Source organism: Magallana gigas, chromosome 3 (genome assembly GCF_963853765.1).
Source record: "Magallana gigas chromosome 3, xbMagGiga1.1, whole genome shotgun sequence".
In the NCBI taxonomy this organism is placed as follows: domain Eukaryota; kingdom Metazoa; phylum Mollusca; class Bivalvia; order Ostreida; family Ostreidae; genus Magallana; species Magallana gigas.
In genome coordinates, this window is record NC_088855.1 from 49,951,006 (window position 1) to 49,965,576 (window position 14,571).

Consider the following 14,571-nt stretch of genomic DNA (forward strand, 5'->3'; position numbering starts at 1 on the left):
TAGGATTCTAGCAGTAATACTTATAAACATGAACTAATTGCCAATCGAATTATTGTAGCAAACATACAAATGAACTTCGGGGTAGTGTTACACTTTTTGATTTTTTGTTAAGGTAAAAAAGTGATCTATTTTTAACTGGCACGTGATACCATGGCACGGCAGCTTCAAAGATTGAGTCGATTCCGATGTAGAAAGATAATATCTTGGTGAACTCTTTCACTTGGTATTTAAAATATCCCGCGCTGTTTTCATAAAAATAAACATTTTTTAAATTGATCATAATTTTGACGGTCATTAAACTCGGAGTTGCCTTAACCTACCCGCGAAGGAATCATTCTTTGAATATTATGAGGTGATACTTTTGGTCGGGGCATGATCAAATCTATCATAAAGCCTTTCGTGCTATATTGGATTTGATCACGCCCCGACCAAAATGATCACCTCATAATACTCAAAGAATGATTCCTTATTATTCCTTAAATATTCCTACATAAGTATGGAAAATTGACGATCGAAAAATTGAAGTTTTGTTGTTTGGTTACCATTAACGTCTTTTTTCATGTTTTTATATTTACATCTACTAATTACGATTCCCTCAATATTTTGCTGAAATTGATTGTAATTCACAGCTCTATAGAAACCGACAGGACTGAAATCTATCGGCAAAACAAAAAAAATCACGGACTCTGCAAAATAATAATAATGATGTCAGACTCAAATTCGATAAGGCTATTTCTTTAACCTAACGAGCTGATGTTCATTTATAAGAAAGCAACATCGCTAACCAAGGGTTTACGATCCACTCTGCTCCTCTGTAGAGCGAAGCGAATATGACAATAAAATTACGTTTACTATTTCACTAATTTGTTAAAAAAGAGAGATGTTAATTTAAACAATAAAATGTTTTCTTTAATGATGCGGGTTATGTAGTGGCGATGACTAAGGAAAAAAAATAGAGAGAGAGAGAGAGAGATAATTTTTTTCACAGTTTTAGGACCCGATAGATTGAAGTAATGAATCTGAATTTCAGTTTCCGTGATTTTAACTATATCTTTGAGACTTCAATTAATTTCTATATGCATATAGTTTGTATTGGTCAAGCAAAGTTTCCCTTCTATTTTGCCATTATTTTATGTTTTTATATGAAATCTGTTCTCTAATCTGAAATATTTGCATTACATTTAACATTTTTTAAAAGTGTCTTTACAACATTACTTATTAAGTTTTTTTTAGATAATGACCACTTGGTATTTTTACATAAGAAACTACATATTTTACACTTCTTAGGAGTGTCATTCATACAACTAATGAACTACTAGTTAACTGACTGCAAACATACGATTCTCCAATGACCAGCACGTGCCACGTTTTGTAGCCGTGGTAGTGTCTTCTCAATGAATTACTAATACGTAAATGAATAACAGCATGTGAACATATATAAAAACATCTGATTGACATAATAGACGCCAATCCAAGAGTTCAATCTTTTTCTTGTAGACGATCTGATTGACTTAAATCAACTTAGCCTTGTTTGCATTTCTCGTCCATATTTTGTTAAGACTGTAGTGGTGACGTCAGTCAAGAGATCTCCTCCCCCTGATTAATGCTATTTTTAAATGGTGTTCTTTAAATATTGTGGATCTATATCATGAACATTACCTTTTGTCCGGAGTTATATACATTAGACATTTTTATTTCGTGTCAAAATATCGGCCGGACTCAAAATGAAGTAAACATGGATTAAGTATCATATCAGTTCTGATATATTGTGTGAAACTAGTTTTATGGTCCAATTTTTGAAGCTTGATGTGTAGTTCTATAAATTTGAAATGATTAAAGTGGTTAATGTAAGTTCTCTGTAAGTCGTAAGAAAACCATTAAAGTTTCATTTAAATCATTAATTGAAATGTTTGCATGTTTGTATCAAACCAAGTTTATTTTTATGTAACAATTTTGTTAACATAGTGTATGGAAATGGAAATGGAAATGGTAAAATTGATTTTCTAAAGAGCCATGCGCAAAATTTTGAATGCATACAGTTTTGATTTTTACAATAAGAAATACACAATCCACACACTATTTTTATGCAAGTCCCTATGAAAGACTTTGATCCAAATCAGATCGTTGCGTACAATATATACCCAATGGTGCAAATCACTCCGCGTTAAGTTTTACCAATGTATTTGTGGGCCAATAAAGTTATAACATCCTATTAATATAGCCTATTCTCATTCCATACAACGAACATTCAAACGTTGAAAAAACTTATATTTTACTATTTTCTTACTTTTTATTATGAAAATGAAAGGGGAAGTTTAAATAAAAAGGCACACAAATCTGCTCTTGTTCTTTCTCTTGTTACCACAACGAATCTGGCATACGTGTAAAAAATAATCTGCAAGTGCACAAAGAACTGTCAGTGTAATGTGATTTATTTTTTATTTTTAATACGCACATAAAAGTACCATAATTGGGTTCCTTTAACATCTTTCAATTTACATTTAGCATCAACATCAGTTACAGCTATAGCCATTTCTGTGCAATACCGGGTTTCAGATGAATCCCTTAGATGGATAAAAAAAAAAAGACGTTTATCTATGGCCAGTGTCCTTTCTGTAATTTTTAAGCAGATTTTATTTGAGGAATAATACACCATTAATTGTCTCATTTTTGAATAATTTAATTTTGCGACTGACTTTCGAGAATATGAGACTATATATATCATATATTTTCGTTACAATCCTTGGTACCATATCCTTTTTTTTTCTTAAACATGTCGGAAGATATGCGGACTTGCACGTGCAAATTTACCCGTGTACACCCTAGTACATGTAAGATATAATCAAGATATTTAATATCACATCAAAAGGATACCAATTTCATTTGAGCTGGGATGGTTTAAATATATATTTGAGGAATTGGCAATTAACATAATTATGTATTTAATTGATAAACAATAGAAAAATTGAAACGCAATCTGTTTTATGATGACAGGCCAAAATCCTCCTGCAGTGATACAGCGCTTCTTTTTAGAAGAAATGGGTTAAGCTTTAAAGGGTAAATCTAAAGCTAGATAGTTTTGTGGCATTTGTCAACTATAGGGAATCAACTTAAGAAACACCGGAGTCAAAATCGAATTGAGAAGCACGATCGATGAGCAATAGGATCAGAATCGATTTCTTAATTGAAACACTGTGCCCTCCCCCCCTCTTTTTTTTTTTAAAAAAAATCGGCAATTGATCCTTAAAAAAGTGGGTTTTTTTTATTAATTTAAAAAAAAGTCCTGGATAGCGTTGGGGCCTATTACAATTGAATATTAACACAATATTTGATTCAGTTCCTGAATTGGGCGCTTAATTTTTTTTTATGTAATACATGTACATGTAGTAAAATTTAAATGTCATATAAATTTAAAAAAAAAGAATATGTTCATTAAATGCATTTACCTGTCACTTTTTAGCCGAGTGTCTCATGGTGTAGGACATTTTTTTTTGCATATGGTTGTATGTTTTGACTGTTGTCATTGCTAACCTTGTATCTCACTGACTTGATTGACAGAGTCAGGAACATCTAGACAAAGACCTAGTACAGTACCCGGTCTAGAAATAGAACAAAGCTCTTATCGCATCAGTAGATCAGGTAGTCGAGTACACCCTTCCTCTAAACTGTGATACAGCTGTCACATTGTATAGGAGAACTTTTTAAAAATAAATTTTCCATAGAGTTTATTAAAGATCTTGCCTGCCTGACTTAACTATAATTCTAATACAATGGTTGACAAAACTGTTAATCCTATTTTTTAAAAATGAATATTCTATCCAGAGTTCTTTCTTATTGTATTCACATGTACATGTATATTGTTTAATCAAGATGTATGTATACATGACTGTATTATTGCATTATTGCTTGCAACGCAATATCTCCATGTGCGGACTCGGCAATGCAAACGCCAACTAATAATGGAAAGTTAGAGCGTAATAGAGCATAAATAAACTTTTGTTATTTCCACCAATCATATAGGTCTTCAATGGATTATTGCACTTCTTTCCTTTCAATAACTTTGTATGTTGATGCTGTCTCGGCTGTCATGAAAAACATTATACAAGAGTTTTATAGCATATTGCAGGGGTTTTGACATTGTATGCACGCGCTTGTGCTCCAGCACCGTCAACGTTTCTCGTACCTTCAGTTGAAAAAATAGAACACTATGCCTTGCTTTTATCTAATGATTTAACAATTTTAATAAATTGCTCCATACAACGTTTAAAATAAAACCATCAAGTATAAATAAGACAAATTAAGATACCTTTAATTCCATTGTTTACCCGCCGGGGCACTTAGTTCGATCGGTCAGATCTGAGAAGGACGAGGGGTGACTGCCAGAACGCAGTGCAGAATTTAAACCAAACCCAACCTAATCGGGCCTTGTATCACTCCAGATCCAAATCAGGGGATGCATCTCATGCAATTCGGCTATCTGATATCGTAAGACGATTGTGTAAAATTGTGTCATGACGTCAATGTTTAAAACCCTTGTAGACTATATATAAAGGATCGAACAGTAGTCATCTTCAAACTAGCAAACATTGACAGCATCATTGGTGAATATAAAGAAATGGGAAAGACAACAGCGGAGCTCTCCTCTGACGATGGGGTGACCATCCCCCTGATTATCATCGACAACTGTGAGGATGGACGGGGTATCAAACGCCAGCGACATAGTCTCAAGCAAAGGAGCAAAAGTTCCGAGGCTTTCCAGCTTCCAGCAAAGGATTTTCAGGCAAAGGATCCCCCGGATGGTTCTCATACAAGACCAAAATCTGCAAGCGTGTTCGAGTGTGTTTCCCGGCAGTCCGCCATAGATAGAGTTACTCCAAAACGAAGCAGTTCATTCTCCTCAATCGGTTCTAAAGACACAGTGTGTTCATGTTCATGTCAGGATGCTTGCTCTGATCTGAAATCTACGGACGGAGTGAATGGTCAAAATATGGCGTCATTTTATCAGCTGTGGAAACGAAAACCCGTGAATGACATTGCATCCAAGAGCAAACTTGAACCCCCGTCTTGGTTGAAGAGAAGTGACAAATATAGACACTGTGGTTGTTTCACGAGGGAACACGCGCGAAAGATGTCCAAATCTCCTTGCCGGTGTAATTAACATTCATTAAGAGGATGCCAATGACCATGCGGGAAAGGAAGATTGTACTTTCTGCTCTCCGCGCATATGACTGTTTATCATTTCATTTATTTTATCATATTTTATACAAGTGCTGTTGAACAGCATCACTTTTGTTCAGTAAAATAAATATTTATGCAAAGAGTGTTATTGGTTGTGTTTTATTTGATTTCTTGTTAAAACAATTCCAGCAATATAATAGATTAATTACTGGTATGTCCTCTACAGTAATCACACAAAGTTACATAGATGTGTACCTGTTCAATCCATCGATTAAGAGAGAGATCGCGGTCGACTTTCTTATATTTAACGAACGTATCAAAACATTTAAAAATAACGGACGACATCACAATGTTTTATATGTACTTTCCCCGTCCACATATTTTCAAAGTCGCCGTGAGTTGGTATCAAAAATAATGCACTGTATCTGTAAAGGTAACTGCTGTAAATGTCACAAGGGTTCATTTGTTTCTGTACTTCATATCTTTCCAAAGACATGAAATATTTGTGTATCTTTGTTTTATCATATTATTATAATAAAAAAAACAAACCTTCAAGATATTGCTTAATTGTCATTAAAAGTTTTAAGGTAGCTCGCCCATCTTACGAAGGAACGTCACAAGATGGCGATTTAAATGTTTTATTGTATTGTTTGAATCATTTTTTTTAAACATATTTTATTGAATAATCAAATGGATTAGGCAACAGGCAAAGCCTATATAAACCCTCTCCAAAATGCAAAGTCAAGAAGTGGTGTTATAAAATAATCATAGAATATAGTATATAGTACGTAGTATAATTTACCAGTTTACAGAGTGATATGTTATTGATATATTTGTATACAAGACAAAGGATAATTGGATAATACTAGTAAATAATAAGCTTGACTTTTGTCATATGATGATAAATTAACTTGTTGTTTAGCATATACATAAACACATAGTCTGTAAACTGGCAAATTATACTATATACTATATTCTATGATTATTTTATAACACCACTTCTTGACTTTGTATTTATATACTAGGTTTTGCCTGTTGCCTAATTCATTTGATTGCTCAATAAAATATGTTTAAATTAAATTAAAGTATACGGATTGTAAACCGCAGATCATGAGTTCGAATCCACCTTGGGCTTTTGTTTATATTTACTCTAACTACTTTTTTTTAAAGATCATAATTTTAAATCCAAAATTGCGTATTTTAGCCTATTTGACTTATACTTCTGATGCATCATATGCTTTTTATCTAAATCAAATAATTTTCTGCTGATTTGAGAAACTATTGCAAGGTGTAGTGAACCACCTTAGTCCTATTTCAATGAAGTGTTTAGAGCGTATGTGAAGTGACAATGCCACAATTTTCAAAGTTTCAGCGTTACAACACTTCCGTTTGTCAACCTTTGTATTATTAGAGGAATTGTATGCATGTATATGCAATGGGACAACATAATTATGGAATCCGTTCTGAGGTTAATTTTTATAGGGGATTTTATTTTTAATGAATAAAAAAAAGCCGTTACCTTAACAAGTTTCCTGATTATTTTTGTTATAGCGATAACTTAGCACCTGTTGTTAAGGGTGTTGTTTACTCAGGGTTTGAGTTCTCGAATTCAGATTTTTATAAAGTTCAATGTCATGAGTAAAATTTGTTCTAAACACAAAAAGTATCCGTGAAATGAATTATTATTGACATAACATTCGATATTTCTACTACATTATGGAATTATGCCAAAACAAAAATAGACTTTTAGCCAAACAGAGGAAATTCGGACTAAATTTTGCAGATTTTGTTTTCTGCTAAAACATTTTTGGTAGTACTCTAATATTAAAAGTTAAGATTTTATATTTTAGTCTATATAATTTTGCATATTTTCTGGTAGTTTTACCTCATTTATTCATTATAATAACCGTATGGCATGAATTTAAAAAATATTGAAATATGCTTAAAAACGAGAAAAGACACCATATCTCAAAATTTTTATCATTGACCTCATATAAATTTTATGCCAACAGAATAAGATCAATATAAGTAGTTTAATTCTATAAATGTTTTTGTATTATCATCATTCAATTTTTTGTAAAATTGGATCAAAAATGGGTAGGAATTTGAAAAGTGATAGAGGAAATTCGGACTGGAATATTTATAAAAATTGTGAAGGAAAACTTAATGCTTTGTATGTATTTAGTGTCACTGCCATTTATAAATTGTATTTCATTTTCAAAAGTGCTGAGCAATTTGTATTATTTTCACAATTAAGAAAATCTCAGTCATAGTGTAAAATTTTAAGTGATTTTCCTTTAATTTTCCAAAAATATACAATGGCCATTAACTCAAAAAGTAGGTCATTGACCTACTTTTTTGAAAATGAAAAATAACACTACAATAAAAGGTTTATAACACACAATAGTTGGTTTTTCATTATCATCAGTGGATTGTTTTTTCATTCTGAGTAAACGTCATCCTTAATTTTTTTTTTTTAATCGATGAAATATGGCTTGGTTAGGAGAAAAAAAACTGTCATTCCCTACCATACGCTGAGTAACGAACGACAACTCTGCGTAGGAAATGGGATTCGATAAAGCGAAAGTAGATCTATGCAGGCTATTGTGGTTAGAGTCTGAGAAGTTTTTCTTCGATATTCCTACAGTTTGTGATGTTGTAAATCTGATCTTATTTGATCCAGTTGAACGTTTTAATTAAGAATTAATGTTATTCAAGTTCCAAGTAACACGTCGATTTTTATACTCGATGCAATAGGTGTTGCAATATATTTCGTCAGGTTTATGTTTGGAATATTCCAGAATACGTGATACAACATAAAAAACTGTATATTACCGTTCATTCTAACAAGACATTGAGGGGTACAGTGTTTTAGGATAAACTCTAAAAGGTGTGAATGTTTTGTTTTCTTAGACAAAATACAGAAAACTAAAGAATCAATAATCGCCAGTCGATCAAAATATTTATCCTGGATAGAAGGATTATCACTCCGTGTGAATCTTGTACGAGTATGTATTATTTTTAAAGGGGCATGGTCACGATTTTGGTCAACAATTATTTCTCCGAGTTTAATGTTTACTATGCTTTAGTAAAGCATTTTTAATATGCAACCAAAATTTGAGTGTCATTTGTTGAGTTATAAGCGAGTTACAGAGCTTACAATTCTTTGCTATGCAAACAAAGACTTTGTTTACATTTTGAATGTTGAAGTGAAAATTACAGTTTTAGACCAAAAATGATGTGTTAAACGTTAGAATCTGTTTGTGTTTATGCGTAAAATAGAAGATAGACAAATCAGTTTAAAAAAAGATTTTACTGGTGTATTAAACATATGTAAACAAAAACAGGACACGAGCCTTGTTTACACTACAATTACAATACATTACAAGAGTTGTGAGCCTTGTATCTTGCTTATAACTCTAAGATTGACTCTCAAAATCCATTTGATCATTAGAAATGCATTCCTAAAGCATTGTAAATAATAAAAACAGAAAAATAAAATTTGACCAAAATCGTGACCATGCCCCTTTAAGTAAAAAACTAAATACTTTGCTTTTTCTTTGCTTTGCATGCACGATTTGTTTCAGATTTACATAACAATTTTTTCTTGTACATACAACTATATTTGTATAGCTATATAGCTCATTTTAGCTGGTTTCCGATCTGAAATAAAAACCAAGACTGTCGAACTTGCATCGTTCACCATTTGATGACTTTTGCGAGAGCTCTCTGATTTTCTTTTTTTTTCATTAGAAACAACGAAATGTCCGCCAAGATTACTCCAACACAATGTATGTATCACGGAAACCGGGTTCAGTTCGCAGTGCTGACGAAAGAATTAAGGAAGAACAGAGTTATCCCTAAGCAATACCTCACACGTCTCGCGTCTGCCGTCTGCTCATGCAGAAGACATAGTGAGTTGTTGATCTTTTATTGTACCTATATATATCTTCTTTTTTGGTAGAAAAAACGCCCTTGCTGGTTGTTATAAAATTTTAAAATTTTAAATAAAATTTATCAAAAAAGAAAAATTTTAACTAAACGCGATCAAGGTCATTATTTCACTGAACATTAAATAATTACCTTTTGGTTATCTGTGACTTCACTATTAATTTTTAAGCTGCATGGTTAAATTTCGTTTAGTTCACTGATAATTGATTCTTTAACTTTTTAAAGAGACAAGCAGTCTTCATCGTATGACAGAAGAAGACTTGCTTCATGTAACCAAACACCTTGAAGAGGTGGAACTCCCAAAAATGACTCCAAATTTGAGAAGTTACCTTCATAATGTAATCGAACAAACTTTTTCTTTGGAGCAATACTGCGAGACAAAACTGCTTTATATTGTATACAGAGCTTTGATGGACAGTTCGTATGATGAACTGACGTATAATGCCATAAACAGGAACAAAGTATTCAAGCCTGAAGAAAAAAAGCCAGAAAGAATGACTAAGAAACAGTTTGACTGCATGAAAAATAGGAAATTGAAAAAAGATAGCAACCTAACACGTCTTGTACTTCCTATGTTTGCTAGAAATATAAAGAAATTCAAAGAATCTCCTGGATATAAACAAGTCAGAGATGACTTTGCTCCTGACGGGTTATTTGTTTTCTTTTGTGATGATGAAAACTCAAACTTTATAGTTTCCAACCAGAAACAGACGGCCGTGAAGGTATATTTGAGGGACAATAAGAATTTCCCAGTTGTTAAAGCCAAGATGATTGAAGTAGCCAATGAGCTGCAGGAATCTGAGGACCTCAGGCACAGAAGTTATAAAAGGGTACTGTAAAATAATCAGACACGGTTAAAGTAATACAAGGAGTAATCGGTACACTCCTTAATTTGTGTCTTGGTGTTTTTGCAGCATGCTCGCCCCAAGTACTGGAGCACTGACGATTTTGAAGATGATGTTGGAACTATTACTGATGTCGGTAAGAGTTTGCAATTAAATCAAAGACACAAACTTTATCACAGTTCATGGGGGATCAAAGATCTCAATTTGTCAGTGTTCCTATTTCGTATTGCAGCATTAAAAGTCAAAGAATCATCGAAAGCAGAATTTAAAAAGAAGAGGACTAACAAAAAGTATGCTTTATAATATATATGTTATTGCAGTAAAGTATGACCAACAGATCGAGGAATCATAAGATGATTTTAAGAACTGTTCGATTTTTGTTTTTATTCTTGTCTTCAGAAAGCCCAAGAAAGCGTCTGTTTTGTCCGGTGGTCACTGCCTGCAATGCTTAGCTCCCTTTGTCGACATACATGCCACCGACAGAGTGTGCAGGCACCATCCGGGCTTTATAGGTATGAATGCAAACAACCAATCTTAATTATGATTTTTTTAAAATTCAAATTTAAGTAAAAGATCAAATTTTTAATTTTTTTTTATCTCAGTACACCCGGAACTAGTTTGGTCTTGTTGTGATGCTAAAAGTGAAGAGTCTAGTGCGGATAACATGATGCACCAGAGAACGGGGCAAGTAATTTTTTATTTCGAAAACTCTGTTGTCAAGTCTGACATCCATGTAGTATAGTAAAATGATACATGCATTTATCACTTCTTACACTAAAATAATATTCTCTGATATTCCGTTTGTCTGATTTAGGTGCAGAACATCCCAACACAACTGGCGGCCCTGTAAGAAGCATCAGTCAAAGCCGGGGAAAAATCTGGTTTATGAGAGTGATTTCAACATATAAACCTTTTAAGTATTCCTTGAACCAATGTTTTACTTTTGTAGTTGTATTTGTTTACATTAAACGGTTTTATACATGTGTATCAATAGTTAATGACAGTAACAAAATGTGCATTCTGTGAGTGTGTGTTTTCTTTACTTTAAAAATGTTATATAAACAATGCAATGTAAAATTCTACTTTTACAATGATTACTCAGCTTTCAAGTTATGTGTACATATTGTGAACAAGTACTAGTAAACGTTGCATTTTATTTCTGATCTTGTTGTTTGGGTATTTTGATATTATTTTCCGGACTTCAACATATTTACAGTTCAATTTTTTTGTTATTTCTCTAAATATTAATGCACGTCCAAAACCGATTTCATTAACGATTCCCTCGGAGTGATCTAGACCGACCATCCATCTATGAATCAGACAGAGTGTCGGAGCCAAGACTCCCGATTCCAGTAGCGGAAATACGAGGATTTGTATTCACTTGGTGAACAGCTCCAAATGAAGTACCATCGTGTTTCTCTGAATTACTTGATTGAAATTCTCTCCTAAAAGAACCTATCCCAAAAACACCCGGGATCTGTCCATTGGTCTCGTCTCCTAACTTTCCTATTCCTGTAGCATGGGCAGTGTCAGTTCCAAACAGCTTTGTTTGTAGTGATGGCATGTCCCCATTCATCCCGTTGTAGCTGCCCATGTGGCCGGGAAGTGGCGACACTGCCTCAATAAGTTGACTAGGTTGTTTATTGAAAGTAGAAGGAAGCTGTGCAGACAGAAATGCAGACAGCGACTTAGGAGCAAGGGATCCTTTGCTTGTGCCAGAAGACAGTTTTCCAATCAAATAATTTGCAAGTTTTTCTTCGGCTATGGTTTTTATAACGATGAACTTTCCCGGTGTTTCTGTTTCTTGTACGAGCACATGTTCCCCTTTACTGTTTAACACAATATGATAATGAGGTAGAATTGAGGTGTGGGTGTTGCTGCCTGTAGTTACACCAGTATTTCCCCCATTTACGGTTATCCCTGTTCCCCCGTTAACACCGGATGTTACACCAACTTGTGGTACATTGCTATTTGGCGTTATTGTACCCCCGTTTTCTGTATCCGTTACTCCATTTTCCTTTCCGCCATTTTGATTCACAGTTCCACCAGCCAGTGGTTTCACGCCATTTAATGTTCCACCATTATTCTGTACCCCCGTTCCACTATTCTGGGTTCCAACACTCGGCTGAAAAGTCCCTCCTGTCAACAGTTTTCCGCCATTCTGAGTCTGGGTTCCACCATTTTGTAATCCTGTTATACCGATGACACCATCATGTTTGCTTGTTTGTCCGCTGTTTTCACTCGCTCCGTGAGCCTGTGTTTGTCCAATTAGAGAATTATGATGTTGAACTATGATTTCTGAATTAAGAGCTTGGGGATTGTAGTCAAGGTTGTGAAACAGTTCATGATTTAAATGATTCGGGTTAAAGTTGGTTTCCATGTGCAAACTCCCTGGTAGCTGGTTTCCAGACAGCTCGGGAACACTCATGGCGCTCACAGGGGCTGCAAACGCCGAAGATGAGCCTATACCAGGCTTAAACTTATGCTTGTCAATGGCTGTCATCAAATTACTGTTTAACGTGTTGGCATTGAAGTGACCATTGAGATGGGTTTCTGAAGGCACCCCTTGATTAAGTCCTCCTTGCGGGGTTTTAATACTTCCGAGTGAACCGACGTCCGTCGTCTCCGAAACATAATTTTGTATGTGTTCATTGGGATTGTAATTGGAAGCAAATTTCCATATTTCCGATTGGTGACCGGCAAACATGCTTTCTCCATTTGGATCAAAGCCATTCGGAGCAGCAAGGGCGCTTTCCGGCCGGGGGCTCCCTCCGGGAGAATCGCCCTTCTGGAAGTAAACCTTTGCTGCCTGTTTGACGTCTAGTGGGTTGTAAGAACCGAAAGTACTTTGATCCGTCCTCAGTTGCATTAATTGTTTCATAAGTTCATTTGGGTCAAATGGTCTCCCTCCACCCTCGTTGTGACCATTGTTCTGAGCTGAAGCATCTGGAATAAGTTTGATTGGAAAATAATTATGATTACTTAAAATTCATGATGATTGCTATTACTCCCACACCAAAATCTTCATATACCATTAAAATAAATGTACCGGGTACTTGAGACGTTGACGCAATCGTCAAAGGAACGACTGCAAATTAATGATTTGTTTTTATCAACAAAATGTATATTTAAAAATAAAAAGATCGAGATTTTGCAGTTCACGAGAAATCAACCTGCTGACGTAAGAACAGACATGTGTTAATTGGCCCATTATTTTTAAAAATAATAAAAATTCATGGAAACACAATATATTTTAGACAATGTTTTTATAATTGTTCTTGTTTAACTACACGCCGTCTCTAAGCAAAGCATCATTGCATATATACAGCGTCTTTTGATCCTTCTGGCAGCCAGTAAAGGAATAAACTAGAAACATGTTAATACAGGATAGAAATTTCTCATACAATAGTAAGCTATTTCGAAAAAGTACGTGTAAAAAACGTATTTGAGAGTGTCAATGTATAATTACCGAGCTCTTCGCTATACTCTCTGTGGTATACAAAGTGTCACTCAAGTCCAATAAAATCGCACGATCTTCACGATTCTTGTTGAATTTAATTTTTATATACGATATTAGTTATCCTCTCTAACGTGACAAATAAAACGCAAAGTAATAGAGTATTCATTTAACTTGATCTCATTACATATCAATTCTTTTTAAAGACGTTCTTCATATAAATATGATCAACTATATAATAGACATGATTGAAACTTGATATATTCTATTTGTTTCTTAATTTGTCACAAATTTTAAACTGATATGCGTTGAAACTCATGTAACTGTAGACGCAAGCTTTAAGTTACTGAGACATTTAATTATTTCATCTGGAGAATTTTAACACTTATTTTCGATTCTGTAAACGTGTCTAAAATGTTGATAAATTAATTTTACACGCGATTCGGGCTCAGTTCAGTTCAGTTCAGTTTATTTCACTCAACACCATATAATGGTACAAGAGGTACATAAGAAGAACAAACATATTTACATATATACAATTTAGTTGTAAAGGGCTAAATACGAACAGTGTATTAGTTAATTTAAAGGATAACGCGTAAATTCAATTACAAAATGTAAATATTATATTTTTATTACATCTTTGGTTTACTTGTCACACGAATTATATGATCAATTTTTAAGAACGTTTCAAAAAAGGCGATATAATTACCTTTGAGGAAAGGTCCACCAAAAAGACCGAAACAAAGAATATGTACAGAAATTAAGATCATGTTCTTCCAGCCCGTGTTCGTCTTCATTAGCGACCTGAGGGGCAGCTGCAAAGATATCTCATGCAATGGTTCCTTATGACGACAGGTAGATAACAGGTGCGCCTCCCTCACTCCCAGTGATAGCGGGTGATAACTGCAAGGTTTCCTCTCACTTCTCAAACAAAGGCTCTTGTATTTGCAAATTTTAGGAAGTGTAATGTCATGTACGTTAGTCGGTTTTCGATTGTGCGATTTGCCACCTTGTGGATTGTTCCTCCCCCAAATTATTGTACACCAATTCGTAAATGCGCGGATCAAGAAATTTTTTATAGGGGGTCTGAGGGATAACTTAATTTGTTTGCTGGGGTGGGGCGGAGGTGTCAGAGGCCTA

At 34.2% G+C, this 14,571-nt stretch overlaps 2 protein-coding genes across 2 annotated transcripts; one reads left to right on the forward strand and one right to left on the reverse strand.

The window, feature by feature from the left end:
* The first annotated feature begins 7,745 nt into the window (after window positions 1–7,745).
* On the forward strand, window positions 7,746–11,137 carry LOC105338383 (uncharacterized). The gene is made up of 8 exons (XM_034480287.2): window positions 7,746–8,186; window positions 8,932–9,092; window positions 9,355–9,959; window positions 10,044–10,110; window positions 10,207–10,264; window positions 10,374–10,486; window positions 10,577–10,658; window positions 10,789–11,137. Exons 2-8 carry the CDS (start codon window positions 8,942–8,944, stop codon window positions 10,880–10,882), a joined length of 1,170 nt encoding a protein of 389 aa, XP_034336178.2. The 5' UTR covers window positions 7,746–8,186; window positions 8,932–8,941; the 3' UTR covers window positions 10,883–11,137.
* A 143-nt stretch (window positions 11,138–11,280) lies between these two features.
* Window positions 11,281–14,325, reverse strand: LOC105348758 (uncharacterized). The gene is made up of 2 exons (XM_020062501.3): window positions 14,141–14,325; window positions 11,281–12,920 (listed from the first exon to the last, which is right to left on the reverse strand). The coding sequence occupies exons 1-2, from the start codon at window positions 14,226–14,228 to the stop codon at window positions 11,284–11,286; spliced, it is 1,725 nt and encodes a 574-aa protein (XP_019918060.3). The 5' UTR covers window positions 14,229–14,325; the 3' UTR covers window positions 11,281–11,283.
* Between the last annotated feature and the right edge of the window lie 246 nt (window positions 14,326–14,571).